The following is a 17,233-nucleotide window of genomic DNA, read 5'->3' on the forward strand; positions in this document are numbered from 1 at the left end:
TGTTTAAATTTCTAGCAGCCCTGCCAAATATTTTAGCAATTTGATAATATAATTGAGCCATTATAAGAAGAAAGATTTCTGGGCTCACATGGTTCACAAACTGGGTTGATTTATTTGTTTTTGTTGAATTAGGTCTAAAGTAATTGGAAAATAACAGCAGCTGTTACAAAGGTCAAATTCCCCATTACTCAAAAAAATACTCAACAACCTCTGTCCTTATTTTTTTGCTTTGTAGAGGTGTTCAATTAATCAGTAATGTGATTTAAATACAGTCCTAAAAAGCATCTTGTGACTTTCTTCCTCCAGGAAGACATAGAAATACCCATCCCAAAGTATTTCATTCAAGAAAACCTGGGAATCCTGCAGTACAGGGAGAAATACCTGCATGAGATTTTGCTGAATGCTGGTTTGATAGAACAGGTAAATGTACCCCATACCTACATATTGTGCTTGGTTTGTTTAGTTCACAGCCACATGTGTCTGAGCACGAGACACTGAAGTGAGAAGTGCTTTTACAGCAGTGAGGAAGTAAAAGTGTGTTTACAGATAAGGCACAAGCAGCAAGAAACCTTAGATTTCCCTGTCAAACAACATCCAGTCACATCTCAAGGCTGGGTAAGACTGGAATGATTCTACTCTGCTTTCTGTGTGTGAGAGTGTCAGAAAGAGCAGCACTTTGGCCAAGTCAGTGCTTTGTTTGTCTAACTAACCCTCATCTTGTAATTAGTCCTACTGATGCCTTGTGAAGGCTGACATAGAACAAAGACTAGACAGAGCTAAAGAATAAAGTAGGGATTTAGTAGGAGGCCTCAGTGGATCCACCTTGGGCAGCACAAGAGCCCAGCCAGGGCTACACCCCAGATGAACCCAAAATGGTCACAAAAATGGACAACTGCTCACAGGGTCTCTAAATTTTCTAAGTTCTGCTCCATTTGCATATTGGAGTTAATTGTCCAATTCCAGCTTTAGGTTATGAATCCCATCCTTCTTGTTTTTCTGTCTTCAGTCCATGTTGTTTGTGCTCTTGGGCCTGAGATTTGGATCATTTGTCCTTGGTCCCCAGCTGGAGCAGGAATTGTTTTGTCTCCCTACTCTGTGAGGAGAGCTCACCATGCCCTAATATGAAACTCAGATTAAAGCAGTGTACCCACTAAAGCAGCACAGAATCTGAAAAATATAAAAGCTAAAACCTGAAGTATCACTACTGAAATCAAGCTGTCCTGGCCCAGGATTCCTCACTGGAGCAGGCAGAACTCAGAGTTCAGGTCAGCACAACTGCTGGCATTCACTTGTTTGTAACCTCTGAACAATGAGTGCGGTTTCCCCCGTGCAGCTACAGAGCTGCAGCTGCTGGGAGGAGCAGAAAACTGAGTTTTGGCAGAGCAAAAGTCATTACAGACAAATACATAAGCACTGCAGTGAAGGCTGCTCTGAGTTTGATATACTTTTGACCTTTTGGGAGTGGCATGTTGACCCCTGAAGTAAACAACTGTGCCTACATTCCTGGATAACTTGGATTCATGGGTGTTGTAGCCATAAGAGACAGTGCTGATGGCCCACTTAGTCACACTGCTGCCCTGATTTCCCCAGCAGTGATTGTGCCTGTTGATCCCACCAAATAACAGAGGGAAAGTCCCCAGGGATGGAAGCTGCCCCAGGCAGGCTGCAGAGACAGAGCACAGGCTTCCCTGCTGGGGAGAGGCTTTGCTGGGCAGCTGCAGAGCTCCCCTGATTGAGTTCTCTGCTCTCCTGCTGTTGCTCTGGGGAGATCCTGTTTCAGCGCAGTTTATCCTGGAGCCTTTTTGCTTCCCAGAGTTCTGCTCTTGCCCCTTTCCAGCGTGGCATCCATTAGGGATGAGGTTGTCTAGTGAGCAGCCAGCTCAGGCAGAGCACCAGGCTCTGGCAGGGTCCAGGCTGCTGCAGGGAGCCAGGGGATTCAATAAACAGCAATAAAATCACCTCACCCGGTGCAAAAACCCAGTGTCCTGTGCTGCACTTCCAGCTCACTCACCACTGGGATTGCTGCAGGGCTGTCAGCACCTCTGCACCTCATCCTCTCAGGAAATCCTGGCTGCTGTGTAACCAACTGGAGCTCTCCATGTCCGTGGCACTGCTGTTAGGAGCAGTCCAACATAAATCAAAACCAGCAGAGTTCATCTTAGGAATCTGCTCTGCACATGGTTTATGGGATTCTGTTCAGGAAATCTAGTCTGTGTAATTGTGTCCTAGAAAGCCCTGCTGAAAGTAAGTGCTACACAATATAAATATAATAATTAAATATGAGCTGCCTCCAGCTGGGAGATGATCATCAAGAAACACTAATTCAGCTTTTCCATGGGGAGCATGAGGGGTCTCAGGAGTGAGAAGGGGGAGTCCCTTCTGTTCTGATCCATTTTTCCCCTCTGACTCAGAGCAGCCCCTCCTTCCATTTTAAGCTAAAGAACTGTCATCCCAGCAGCACCTCCAGAAACCCTCCCCTCAGAAAAGCAAAGGAAAACATTCCACAGCCTAAGAAACTCTCCTTTTAGAGGGACAAAGCCCCATGGTTGTGTCTTTCTGCTCAAATGGATCAAGTTCAGCAGGGCTGCATGAGCCACTGTGGCTTCCCAGCAGAGCAGGTTTTCCACCTCACACGTCAACAGCAGTCTCTGCTCTTTGTTTGCTAAGATACCATCTAACTGAGGCAGGCAATTTACAAAACATAACTTTGCTTTGCTGATTCCCCTTTTTTGGCTGTGCTGTTGAAGGAAGTTGTCACGGCCATGACACTCGAGGAGGCCATTCGAGTGATCCAGGTGGCAGAACGGGCTCGCCAGGGCCGCGCTCGAGCCGCCTTCATGAGGAGAATTTACCTTGAAGAGAAAAGGCAAAGTAGAACACAGGAGCAACAGACTAAAAGTCCAGATGAAGCTGCCACTTGCATTCAAAAGGTGAGTTTCTTGTGTAGCAGCAATTCTAGCAAAGCCACATGACAATGTTTTGGTCAGGAGAGCAGCTGTAGGCAGAAACACAGCTCACACAATGGAGAGTTTTCTGAAATGATCCTTTTTAGGGTGTCCAGCAAGGTGAAATATATCATTTAAAATTAAAAAAATGAGACAGGACCCCCAGATGTAAGATCAATGGAACCAGTCCTGCACTGGCAATGCAGGATGACTTTGTAACTTACACGTTGTTTTTCCATTCTGATTTTTATGACCTCAGTTGCTCTTTCTGGCCTCCCCTTGGAATTCAGTGCATCTCTGAATCCATGCCTTTTTCTGTGATCTCCAGGGGAAGAGTTCATCCCATATCTGGAATAAAGGACAGAGGGAGGTCAGTGCTAAATTCCACAAAGAGTTCTTGCACATGAATAATTCAGACAATTCAGCCTGATGAGAGCAGGAGCTCAGCCTAAATCTTATGTCTGAACTTCATGAAGCAGTGCCAGTTTTTAGAAGCCACCCAGAGCATCATGAGGGGATAACAAACCTCAAAATTTGTTAAAAAAAGAAAAAAGAATAGCAGATGGCAACCTGTTAAAAAGCAATAGTTTCAATGGTGTATTGTGCCTTTCCTTCCTCTATTTGTTTTTTCCTGTGTCTGCCCCAGAAAAGGAAGCTGTACCAAGGCCCATTTGTCTCATCAGAGTTTTGTTTACAACGCAGGTCTGGCGTGGGCACAGGCAGCGCAAGGAAACAGAGAGGCTGAGAGAGGAGGAGATGATATTTCTGGGCATGGTAAGTGGGGCTGTGCCTCCAGAGCACAAAATGCCACACTCTGTTTGTTCTTCAGGCTTTTATCATTCAGCCCAAGAGGAGAAATTAATTTCTATGATTCCTCCTATTTTAAAAGGAGTCTCCGAGGAATCCAGAGCCCAGCTGAAATGATAAATGGCACAGGAGTAGCACAATTTGTCTTCTGCTGAATGGGTTTGTGCTGTCCATACATTCTCCAATGTGTGTGGCAGATGTGGAAGCTGCCTGTGGAGAATTTGCCCTGGGTTCCAGGGAATTTGACCTAGGCATGATCAGCAAGGAAATTTTGTTAATCAGCTTTTCAGTCCTGATTTCAAGAGTGGTGAGCTGCCTTATGTCTGGAGTAGAATTCATGAAGGTTGGAAAAGCCCTCTAAAATCATCAAGTCCAAGCATTAACCCAGCACTGCCAAGCCCACCCCTAACCATGTCCCCAAGTGCCACATCCACACATTTTTTAACATTTCCAGGGATGGTGACTCTGCCACTTAACTGGGCAGCCTGTTGCAATCCTTGACAGCCCTTAGAGTGGGCTAAAATAATTAATTTTTGCTAATATCCAATTAAACTAAAGGAGCAAAATCCTCTTGTCCTACCCCTTTGCAAGCCACTGCCTGTGTGTGTCAAGAGCAGGGAAGAGAAACCTAAGAACTGGCATGTTAATCCATCAATATTTCTCTAAGTCCATATAAAAATAATCAAAATCTGCCTCACATCACACTGCAGAGGCACAGGGAAGTGAACAGCTGCCCATGGTCAGTTAAAATGCACAGGGGTGAAGGAGAAAAATCAGAGCATCCTTTCCACAAGGAATCTGTTCCTCCCACCCCCTTCCTTGCAACAAACACCCCAAAAATAAGATAAATTCTTTACTGTTGACCTTTTTTTGCCCCCCTCCAAGTTTTTGGAGGCACTAACAGGTGTCAAGCCTTACCCAAGCCCAGCTGCAGTAGCACTGTTGGATTAAGGGGTTTTTTTGGTTTAGAGATGAGGTAACTGAGAGGTGTTTAAAAACATTTATTTTATTTTTATTTTTATGTGAAGGATGAGATAATACAGATGTTATAATTTATGTTATTATTATTAGAAGCTAATTATTTCTTAATTCTAATACATGATAAGTGTATCCTTCTGCTATCAAATTTTAAACATTTTCTACAAATCCATTTTTCACATAGCACAGCCGTTGTACCAAGCTCTAGTAGCCCTTTGTACCAAGTTAAGTTCTAGTAAAGCAGCAGCACATCACAGAAACATCCAGCACTGCTCTGCATTTGTTAAGTTTATTTGTGCTTCCATGGTCTACAGTTCTTAAGTGATTAATTTATAAACTAAAAATTTCATTTTGATTTAAAACATGCTTTCTGCTTTTCCCAAGCAGTTTGGGGGATTTTCTTGCCCAGCAATGGAGTTGCCCTTAGCTGCTTTAGAGGGTTCTGAAAACTGTGCCTAGAGAATGCCTCTCACATCAATTAAAAGTACCATTAATACCTTACCTTTAGGGAGGAAAATGTACATTTACCTAACTTTGCCATGTTAAATATGGGTAACACCTTAGGGATTACTCCTTTAGTATCTGCTGGTCTCCAACAGCTAAACAGAACCTTGGGTGCCAATTCTGCCTCTGTTTAAGACAAAATTCTCAAAGATTTTAACCAGTGCAGACCTAAATACTTGGGATGTACTGAAAATGAGTTGGAAAGGGCACCTTTTGCAGAACAAGGGATTGTTTCCTGTCAAATCCCACGATGTTTCTGTCGAGTCCTTAGGAAGGAAATGTAAATCTGGCATCAGTTATCGGAGGGTTCACAGCCAAGCCCTCATTTCATGGTGGCCAGTGTGGGAGGAACTGGAAACTAGGATGTGAACAGCCTGGTTTATGGGGAGAATAATATAATCTATATCATCAGAGGGATGAGGGGAATTAAAACCAAACACATCGAGTGCATTCAGTTCCTGACCTCCTTTAAAAAGCAAGAGAATTGATGTTTGCTCCTCTGCACTCTGACTCATTGCTCTTTATCAAGTTTATAATCAAAGCATGTTGAGAGGAAAAAATGATAACTCTAAATAAAATTTTAAAAATCCTGTTCTTCTTTCCAGGGTTTTTATATTCCCTTTCCCTTTCCATGCTGCATTCCCTTCCCTGGTCTCCAAAGGAAACAGATATTGGTTCCCACTGATAGATAGGCAGGGAGCTCCAAAGGTCAGGTCCCTTTGATGTATGATCACGTCAGCCCTCTAAAAAATGACCACAGATCTTCATGTGTAAATATGTTGAATTTGCTTTTCTAATGCTGCACGACTTAGATAAATTAGAAGACCCAATCATCCATTACTCCAAGTCCATCCCAAAGGAGACTCGACTTTTGTTGCAATAAATATAAATTCTCTTATAATTAGGGGTTTTTTTAAAAAATGTCTGTGTTACTTTCAGACAAAGACTGCTTTGCACAAAGAGCTGATCCATCTGAAGTTCTGTGTAAAAGATTTCTGGGAAAATTCAGTTGTGTTGGCCTAAAAAATAGGAAAATAAGTGTCAAACCCAAGGATTGTCCAGTCTTCTGCTTAATTCAGTGTTATTTTCTTTACTCTCTACTTGGTTCACAAAAAATTTATGTGTCTTTTCTGGAATTCGATTCTGTTTCATCTTTTGCTTGATGACAGAGAACAAGCCTATGGTAGAGAGATTTTTCTTGGCTCAAAAATAAAGCCTCATTATTATTATTATTTATTAAAGCCTAATTGCAGAAACAGCATGATCCCCTCAGCACCCGTTCTCCAAAGCCCCGATAAATCACACTTTGCAGTCCCAGTTTAATTTGTGAAGAGAAGCAAGCCTCCTAAGAGCACATATATCTTGATAACTGTATCCTGAGCTGCTTCCTGATCTTCCTCACATTCCTGCCACAGGGCTGTTTACTGCCAGCTCCAGCACGACCACCAGAACCACTGCTCCAGGCACAGGCTTGTGTTTAAACCACACTGATGTGGCAAGAAAACACATTGAGCTGTCTGAAAACACAGACGTGCTGTCTGGGCAAACCTGCCTTTCCTTGCTCTGCTTTGCCCTCCCAGCTCAATTTAACACACCAGCTTTTTAAACTGCCCTGTTCTTCTGGCATTTATAGATTCCCTGTCACTAAACCCCCCTTCAGAGGTTATGATTGTTGAATTTTGCTGCAGAGCTGTGTGACCTGGCTTTTGGCAACTGCTGTGTCTTCAGGCTAGTGCAGACTGCTCCTGGATCCCCCTCAGCACTCTCCTGCAGGAAGTTATACTTTTAATCTCACAGCACAGGCTACTGGAAAGAGGAAAGGCTGGGTTCAACCTAAAACATTAGGATAAACAGTTTGCCTTCAGACTGATTTATGGGAGGGTAGGAGGATGTTGGGGACTGGAGGAACAGTTGGTTTAAAACCATTAAATGGGAAGAACATGAAGCCAGCAAGTGCCCAGGTGGCCAAGGGCACTTTTGTGTACCTGCCCTGGGCTGGGCACTGGTCAGGCTGTTATTTTCTTTACTCTCCACTTGCTTCACAAAAAAATGTATGTATCTTTTCTGGAATTTGATTCTATTTCATCTTTTGCTTGATGACAGAGAACAAGAGAACAAGCCTATGCTGTGTCCAGTTCTACCTTGTTCTTCTCAAAATGTTCTGGAAGTCAGGCCAAAAAATTCCAGTCAATGCTTTGGTAAATCCTCTGTTGTGTCTGGAGGAGTTAAAGTTTGCCACGTGCCTTATTTTGTCAGGCTGTTCCAACGTTGGCAAGTAAAAGTTGTTATTGGACCTCCTGAGAATTTTGTTGTTTGTGCACACCCAGAGTAACTCACACTACCTTCCCTAAACCTGCTGAGCAGGAATTAGAGGAGTCCAGGAAAACAGAATACAGAAAGACAAGTCCCTCTCTCCACCTGCAGTGCTCTGATACATTTGCCCCCAAGCCTCTTCTCCCTGGGCTGGGCTGACTCAGAGCAGCCCCTCCTTCCATTTTCACCAGGAGAACTGCAATCCCAGCAGCACATCCAGAAACCCATCCCTTCAGAAAAGTAAACATTCCATAGCTTAAGGAATTCTCCTTTTAGTGGCACAAAGCCTCATGGTTCCTTCTGTCTTTTTTCTCAAATGGATGCAGTTCAGCAGGATGCATGAGCCGTGTGGAGCCGCGGTGGTTCCCACTGGAGCATCAGGTTTTCCTCACCACACCAGATCCAGCTTCTCCTAAAGGTGCTCATGGAAACACATCTCCCTGGATATCAGACTTCCAACACATTGCAGGACAAGCCCAACCCCAGTTTAGGGTCTCACAGCTGTGAATTGACATTTACAGAGATCTATCCTGAAATTCCAGCCCTTCCCAAAGAGTTGGAGATGCAACACCTGCTGCTCTGTGATTCTCTGACATGGTATTTCCAACATCCTTCCTTCCTCCATATCCAAGGCCTGCCTGGATGGGGCTTGGAGCACCCTGGGCTAGTGGAAAGTGTCCCTGCCCTGGCAGGGAACGAAACAAGATGAGCTTTAAGATCCCTTTGAACCCAAACCATTCCATGATCCTTTTCACATGAAAGGATCTGTGTGGTGTTAAATAAAAAGCTTTTCTCTCCTTCGTACCTCTTTTAAACATACCCAAATTTAGGCATGTTGTCTTGGTTAACGCTTTATTTATATCTGAGAAAACAGGCTGCCAAACATTCCTCCTTCTCTGAATTCCTGATAAATATAATTCATTTCATCCAGTCAGAAAGGAAAAATAAAATCAGCATTTCCCAGAATAGCTTTCTGTGTAAACATTATAGACTATGGCTAAATAAATATTACACAGGATTTAACAAAGTACAAACTCCATCAAGTGAAATTTAAAATATTTCATCAGCTCTTGAGAGTGGGCAGCTACAGCAGTGGTGCAGATCAGGCCTGGTTTTGCCAAGTTTAAGATTAAAATGAGTTTTGCTTGCTTGGGTGTCAGCACAAAGTCCTCTGTTATTTCACATCTCAGCAGTGATAACTAATCTGTCCTGTTTTCAATAGAAATTTTAAGCCTGCTTATTTTTGAAACAGAAAGACTCTGGGAAGAAAGAATGCTGAATAATTTGGCTTTCATTGGCTGCAGTCACACTAACAATGAAATCACTGCCTTTCAGAGCCCAAAACATGCTTGCCATGTTTAGTCAAGTTTAACAGCATGCCCAGGTATCATATCAGAAGTAAACAAAACCCAAATTATGTAAACTCATCTGGCCCTGCATGTAAACCTTCAAATTTTCTTTGTCTTCCTAAAAGGTGTTACATGTAAATATATTTCTAAATATGTATGATATGAATCTCTAAACCAGCCATTTTCAGTATTTTTTTAGCAAGGCCTCCTACTACAAATGCTTTGTTTGAATGCATATGACAATTACTTTAATTGGCAAAGCCATTGGAGTGAGTCAGAGAGTAGGGAAGCTTTAATGAATGCAATATATTTTGCTTACTTGTTTCTTTTTTTTGTGCCTAATTTAGGAATTCAGCCATATAATTGATGTGGCTATCACCATTTGTGTACTGTGGAACCTCTATTAATACAATTTTCATTTGGGGGGTTGGAACTGGATGGGCTTTAAGGTGCTTCCAACCCAAACCATTATGTGATTTTATGATTTACAAGATAAGAGACCTCTTTAAAAATCTATTCTTCCCTCAGACAGACAAATTATATTGAGGAAATAAAGCAAGGACATAGCTCAATCCTGCAGCAAACTTTTAAATGCAGTTTGGATCACAGTTCAAAATTCAGCAGAATCGTATCATGGAATCACAGAATGATTTGGGTTGGAAGAGACCTTAAAGATGATCTCATTCCACCCCTTGCCATGGGTAGGGACACCTTCCACCTGAAGAATAAGAGTGTAAGTAAAGAACAAGACCCCAGCTTCTCTGACAGTAAATTGTTTTAGTCTTCATGCCTGTGTAATCCAAATGTATAAAAAAAAGAATTTCACTTTCACTGCTGGTTAAAATAAGTGACTATTACAACTACTTACTTTAAAAATATATGGAAATTAAGCTTCTCCCCCAGAGAAGCAAACTGTAAATGTACTGAAAAAAATATTGCACAACTGGTCCATCTTTTGAAATCTTACTGTTGGGGGTGATGCTGGCTGTGGCAGAACATTTCCTGGAGCCCCATAAAACCACAGAGCATGTGCTTCAGCTCTGCTGTTCCAGGCCTACGACAAGAAGCTGTCCTAAATTAAGTACCCAGCAATAAAAGCTGCAGTAAATCTACCTCTCAGGCATAATAGGGACGTTGGCCTTCCCAACATGGAGGGAAATGAAATGTATTTATTTCACTGCCACCGAGCCTCTTGCCCTCCTGATGGAACAATTGAGGAGCAGTTAGTTCCACAGCAGGGCCTCCTCCTCCTCCTCCTCTGTGAGGAAGAGCAGCCCCAGGGTGCTCAGGCAGCCTGCACACCTCTGGGTGTTTCACAATGAGCAGTACAGGCTCTGCTGGGGAGCTGGCTCAGCACCAAGGCAGGGCTTTCCAGCCAGGAAAGGGATCCCAGCAAGCAAAGGCCCGAGGTGGGCAGGGAAAACAGGCCCAGTTCTGTGGAACCACGCATTGCTTTGGTTGAGATGGGCCCTAAAGCCCATCCAGTGCCACCTCTGCCATGGCAGGGACACCTTCCACTGTCCCCACTGTCCCAGGGTGCTCCCAGCCCCATCCAGCCTGGCCTTGGGCACTGCCAGGGGCAGCCACAGCTGCTCTGGGCACCCTGTGCCTGGGACTGCCCACCCTCACAGGGAGGAATTCCTTCCCAATATCCCATCTAAACCCACTCTCTGTCAGTTGGAACCTACTCCCCCTAGTCCTGTCATTCCAGGCTCTCTCCAGCTTCCTTGTAAGCCCTTCAGATACTGGAAGGGGCCCTGAGGTCTCCACACAACCTTCTCCATGCTGAACATGCCCAGCTCCCTCACCCTGTCTCCAGATGGGAGGTTGTCCAGTCCCCTCATCACCCACATGGTCCTTCATCCCACTGACTCACCTGGGAGCTGTAGGAAATATCCTCTCTCTTCTGCTGGTGCATCATCCCCTTCCCTAAAACCTAAATTCTTTTGGGGAACAAGTAAAGAACAGAACAGAAGAATCTTAGCAGCACACTCGTGACTGATGAGTTGGAATAAAATTCTCTTTTAGACAAATGTCCATTTTGCCTTATTAATTTAAACAAGGATTTTAAAGACAAAGCCCATCAAACATTAGATAAGCCTTTTAAGTTAATGGACCATGTAGTCCTATTTTCCCACAAACTCAGGAATCTTCATAATATGTCCTATTTTTACAGCAACATCAATTATTAATATGTATACTTTTGCTGACAGAGGACCACACTAAAAATGTGAGTTTCGTTATCCAGTTCTGGGTCATTAACTGTGAAAAGCTTGTAAATATAATGGTTTATTCACATGGGAAGCCTTCATTAAGATGCATTATTCTACAACTGATGTGGCAGCATTGCATTATCAAGTTCACTGTCTCCATCTAATATTTGTAATTTGTTTCTAAATTAGTTGCTGTTTGTAGGGCAAGTTAACAAATTTGAATTTCACATGGCCAGAGAAATTTCTTAAAGATGGGAAAATGCTTCTTCCCCCAAGGAAAAGCTATTTATTAGCATCTTCCTGGAGAATGCCTCCCTTTGATTCAGAAGCAGGAACATTAGAGGCGTGGAGAGAAGGGATGTTAGAGATAAATTGGCTTTTGTCTTCCTTCCATGCACATTAGAGGGCTGTGGAAGCACACTCAGGATAACTTCAGAGCTCCTCAAGAGCCATGTGGAAACATGGAAAGCTCTTCCATGATGCTGCATGGCACAGGTCACAGGCTGGCCAGCAGGGATCCCAGCATTCCTGCTGGAGCTGTTGGAATTCACCCTCTCTCTTGGCACTCTCCAGCCATTTCGCTTCCTATTCCCTCTCGCATCTTCAGATGGCCAAAGCTTTTTCAGACCTGTTTCCTTCTGAGTTCTGCTGGTTGGCAAGAGAACAGAACCTCCAGCAGGGCTCTTGGAGAGATTCTGTCTCCTTCTGAAGGCCCAGGAGCACCTGGAGATGAGCACAAGGCACACGGGTTGTGCAGTTGGCTCCTCATTCCTGAGACAGGGTTAGGAATGTGTTTTATGCTGAAACCATAAAATCATGGAATGGTTTGGGTTGGAAGCACCTTAAAGCCCGTCCAATTCCAACCCCCCCAAATGAAAAGTTGTTAATAGAGGTTCCATGGCAAACAAAACCCTGACGCTGGTGAGGTTCAGGGTGACACATGCTTATGTGATTAGGTCAAGAACACTGTGGACAAAATAAAACAAGTTTACCAGGGCAGCTTTCTTCAAAGTGGGAAGGTATCACCTATGCTATTCATAGCTTATTTTTTTTTAAAGTGTTTTAATAGTCTAAAACATTTTATATCATCATTTACTCGACAGAAGAAAAGCCTTTTCTGTGGAAATTCCTGACAAATGGTAGAGAACTGACAGTTCCACCCTCTGGACATCTTGTTGCATCTCTTCAGCAGCTCCCACTGCCCCAGTGTCTAGGTTATGTTGCTAAATTCCCTTCCACACTTAGTTTTGTCTAGTTCCTCTTCTTATTCCCTCCCTCCTTTATCAATTAGCTTCCTTGAGCATCCCCATGCTTGGATCAGTTCCTACATTTTTAACATAGTTCCGATTTCACTTGGCCCACGTACACATAAATTCTTCTGATGTCTCCTCATCCTTGTTTTCCTCAAGTCCATTCATTTTTTGTTTACATGACTGCATTGATTTCAAAGTGACAGAACAGAGAGCCAAGCCAGCTGTACATGCACCTGTGCTGTTTTGTTTAAAAACCAAGTGCCCATGGCACGATGTCCTCACTGCCAGCCAGTGCTTTCCTCCTGGTTCTCCTCTCCCTGAACAGGAGCCAGCCTTGGGTTCCTGACCCCTCCTGCTCTTCCCCCATAGACAGGGCACTCTGTGTAAGTTCCTCGTCAGCCAGCCCTGAGTCCTTCAGGCCTCATTTCTCACAGCCAGCTGTGCTCCTCATGTCCTGCTCCCATCACAGCTGGAGCGTGTTACTGCCAAACAAGAAATCAGGAGGACTGGGGGAAAGAGAGAGTACAACCTTATCAACTTCTGTTCTCTTTCATGCTTTTTCTTTAGGGAAGTATTGAAGGTGAATGGCTTCTGTTCTAGAAGTAATTCTCATTTTGTTCTAGAAGTAATTCTCATTTCTTCTTTTTCTTGTAGTAAAATGGACTGTGGAAAACAAAAAATTAAAAAAAAATACAACGGAGCTTCTCATAAGCTGTTCTACAGGTTACTCCAGCCTTGGTGCTGAGTACAGCTGATAAACTCCTGTTAGCAGATGTATTGATAACTGAATGGTGCTCAGACAGGGAACTGGACAAATATTTACCCAGGACTGAGCTGGGTTTTGCCAACCAGAACATTTCCCATGGCCTTGTTGTTGTCAGCATCTGAGCCAGCTGGTTCAGAGCTACCTGGGCTGTGTCCACAGCAGCTTCTTGACATCAGATATGGGCTGTAGCAATTCTCTTTTTGAGATAAGAATTTCCTAGTGCTGATCTCACACTGGCACCTCCTGTTTGCCACTTCAAACAGCTCTTACCTTGTCTGGCTTTGGGGCTGCTGAATAAATTCACAGTGGGACAAGCTAGTCATGCAAGGCTCCCTCAAGGTGCAGTGGAGAGCAGCTCAGAGGAGCTGCAAAGCTTCTGGGATGGCAGGGAGGAGCTCTGCTGCCTGTGCTGCTGCTTCTCCCCACCTTGCTCTGCTCCCACTGCCCTTGCTGTGGCACTGGCCCTCAGCTGGCTGATCCACCTTGTTACAGTGGGAGATGCGTAACTTGAGGAGGTGGGAGGAGAGGAAGAGACACAAGGGATTATTTTCCAGTTTTTAGGGAGCTGACCTGGTTCACTGCAGGCTCAGGTGAGTGCCAGAGCCTGGGCAGAAGGGAGGGATCATGCACCCAGCAGTTGAGGTGGTGCAGGATCCCTCCCTTCCCTGCTCACCTGGTGACATTGCACCTTTCAGTGTGCAGGCTGTGCTGGAGAGGAGCCTGTCTCTGTCCATCAGCCTCCCTAAAGCTGCAGGCATCCTCATGCCCATCTGCTGGGAATGTCTCAGGAATCCCCTGAGGATTGCTGTAGGGACACAAACAGAGGAGTTGGTTTTGGATCTCAGTCTGGAAAACAGGCCCTGTGGGGCCTCCTCTGGTTTCCAAAGGAGCCCCTGAGAGAGCAGCATCACATCTGGGCTCTGTTCATCATCAGCAAGGCAGGCAATGGTGAAATACAAATAAACACTCTCAATAGTAGCTGTGTTATACTCATAAATAGGTGCTGGTGAGGGGGGAGATTGGAAACACTCAACTTCCCTGAAAACTGGGAATTGAGCAGAGGCAACATCTCAGGGTAAAAGGCAGCATTGGGGTCACATATTCAAGGAGGGAACATGTGCAGCCACCTTTCAGAAGCACACTGCTGTTCTTATTTCCTCCTGAATATTTTCTCCCTGGTGGCCTTGACCCATTCCTGGAGCACAGTGCGAGTCACACATCCCAGATGCAGTAAATTGGTTTTCTGAATGGGGCCTGTGTGCTTGCTTTGGACACTGGGGGATCCCTCTGGGTGCTCAGAAACCAAAGTTGCTTGGCACTTATTAGTGATTTTTGGAACCTGGTGGAAGCACAAAAAACCAGGGAATAACAGATCTTAAATATGAGCTGGCCAAAGCTTTGACAGAGCTTTTTGTCTTCATGGGAGGCCTCAGGAACTGAGGAGCACACCAGAAAATACACCAGAGCAAGAAGAATGCATTACTGAATCAGTTTGAGATGTGCCAGTTAAGGACAATTTCAGTATGCCCTGAAGTTGAAAGACCAGAGCAAAATTATATCGGGTTTTTTTTTTTCATGCAAACCAAGCTTTTGTTCACATATGCTGCCACATATGTCAGTTACAAACTTTGAAAAGAAATAAAATTGTACTACAAAACCAGATTGTCGTATTTTCTCCTCTTTTCCCTTCTTAAATTTGCCATATGCCATCAGACAATATGATTAATAATTCCCAAGTACATGAAAAAAACATTTTGTTCCAGAATTAAGAAAACCTAAAACCACAAAGCCAGTTCACTAGTTGATTTTTAAAATAGATTTTGCTCTACACTTACAAGGTAGCAATAGGTCGTAAAACACTGGGAACATCTTAATTTTATCAATGATTGCAAGCTGAAAAATGCAAAGTTTCAGCCCACCCACACAGATGGGTTTTTTCATGCTTCTGTATTTGAATACCAGAAAGACTTTCATTTTTCTCCCTCACACTACATGTGTAAAATCAATCACAGAGCAGAAATTGTTGTAAGACTTGAAACTGGCTGAGAAGCCCTTCTCTCCAAGGTTATCAAATCATGGGAAACTTGGGGAGCTGTGATTTTTGTTATAGTGTTTGGGGGGGGGGGTGTTTATTCCTTTTTTGTTGTTGTTGTTCCTCAAGGGAAGTTGATTTCCTAAAGGAGTCTGACCAGCTGCAACAAAATACCAGGAAACCACTGACCAAGCAGTGTGCATATAAAAATTTCAGTGCACAAATTAAAAACAATACTGGCTAATTAAAAAGCTCCAATGGGAAGTCCAGACATTTGAAAATTCAATTAAAAAATTCTCTGGCACCCTTCTGACATGGATAAAGCTGGCATTTGCAGAACAGCAGCTTTCTCACCTGTCTCATTGAGATCCAGGATCCCACGCTGCAAAGGTTGTTTTTGTACACTGCAATGTTGTTAATTAATGCTGAAATACCAACAATAGACCATTGTGTACATCCAGGCACTTTTTATGAGCACAGGGTTGGTTTTTTTTCCTGGCTTCCTGCAAATAAATTAAGGCTTAAGCTCAGATTCACTGTCAACCTGGCATTCCAGTAAATATTAAGTTTCTTTTCATTCATACCTTTTATTTTCTCCTCTCCTTTTCAGAGCCTGCCTCCCGAGTTGGAGGTAATGATCAGCTTGCAGAAAACAAATGTCCTGGAAGGTGAGTTCCAGGAAAGAGCAGACTACTCCTTCACACATGAGCTGAGGGCAGCAGAGGGGCCCCACATCAAGGAAACCTTCCAGGAGGAGATCACCCAGTGCTTCCTCGAGTGCAGGTGAGCAGAAACACTGACCCCTGAACCAGTCCATTTGCCCCAAAGTGTCTGGTTTTGAGTTCCTACAAACTGCAAAACCCATCTTTAAGGCAGTGGTGCCAGTCCCAGGTGAGGAGTTAGTTCTGTACCAGCCGCAAAGCCCAAATGCTGAGCTGGAGGATTCCTGACCAGGGAGACCACAGCTCCTGGCAGGGCTCAGAGGTGCTCCTTCAGTCACTGGCTGTGGGTCAGAGCCACGAATATTCAAGTGGGACACCTTCACCTTGCACATTACCTTGGGCCCAGTCTTTGGAATTACAAGCAGCACACTCTAAACCTCAGGAGCAGTGACTTTTCTCCCTGAGGTTTAAGAGAAGGAAGTCACTCTTCCATGAGATGGAAGGACCATTATTTGCCGTAGCAAATCACATCATGTCACTGGCACTGCCATCCTGCTGCTGGTATTAGCCATGAATCTGAAACACTTCTGTTCTTGAGGCTTGACCTTGGAGCCACTCCCCCAAATGGAACCTGACTCTGCTGATCTCAGAGAAACTTCACGTCTCAGTAGAGTTAAGCACGTACTTACACAGTTTTAAACCCTCTGCTGACACCTCTGCTTCTCTCAGGGAGTTTACTTCAGCCAAAGAACTTTTGAGACTGGCAATTCTGACACTGGAAACTCTTGTCCTAAGGAGTATGGGCTGGTTTTATAATTTTATGGGATTTACCCATCCAGAGGATCAGTGTGTGAAAGTAAATTGGGAAGCAGCAACCAAAACTTCCAGGATTTGGCAGCAAGGCTTCATTTGCTCTGCATAAAGCTGCTCTGCAAACTGTTTTTGTGTCTTGAGCTGCTCAGGGATGTTACAGGGCTCATATTTGTCTTGTGGACCAGTGTCATGCCCATTAATCATTCAGTGTTTGCTCAGGGTACTGGACTTGCCTTCAGCATGCAGTTTCCAGTTGGAAACACAAATGCATTCTGATAAAATCCTGCCCTGTTTGTTCCTTGACTCCTTCAGTCAGGTTTGGGCTGCTGTGCTCCAGTGAAGTGTTTGTTAAAAAAGAAAGAATGATCAAAACCAGCACTCTCACAGGTCTGCCACAACCTATTTCTCTTCTTTCTTGCACTTTTGCCTCTTACAGACTCTCAAGACTGCGGTGTATTTTTACTCTCCTTTGGAAAGAGCTGCTGGTTTTACAAACCTCAGTTATTGCAAAGCACTTTCCCATTCCTTAAATCAGCCCTCTCCCAGGGCCTGCTCTGCACACTCCTTGAGCTGCCATTTCCTGCCATTCCCCACAGCT

General features: G+C 44.1%; 1 protein-coding gene across 1 annotated transcript in view; it reads left to right on the forward strand.

The window, feature by feature from the left end:
- The window catches only part of IQCA1 (IQ motif containing with AAA domain 1), a 108,178-nt gene that overhangs the window by 15,165 nt on the left and 75,780 nt on the right, over positions 1-17,233 (forward strand). The window contains exons 3-6 of the mRNA XM_054277702.1: positions 307-420; positions 2,748-2,930; positions 3,648-3,719; positions 15,771-15,943. Coding sequence (XP_054133677.1) covers positions 307-420; positions 2,748-2,930; positions 3,648-3,719; positions 15,771-15,943 — 542 coding nt within the window. The remainder of the gene's footprint in view (positions 1-306; positions 421-2,747; positions 2,931-3,647; positions 3,720-15,770; positions 15,944-17,233) is intronic.

This window comes from Melozone crissalis, unplaced genomic scaffold (genome assembly GCF_028551555.1).
Source record: "Melozone crissalis strain CALT ecotype California unplaced genomic scaffold, PUWL_Pcris_2 ptg000023l_1, whole genome shotgun sequence".
Classification (NCBI taxonomy): Eukaryota; Metazoa; Chordata; class Aves; order Passeriformes; family Passerellidae; genus Melozone; species Melozone crissalis.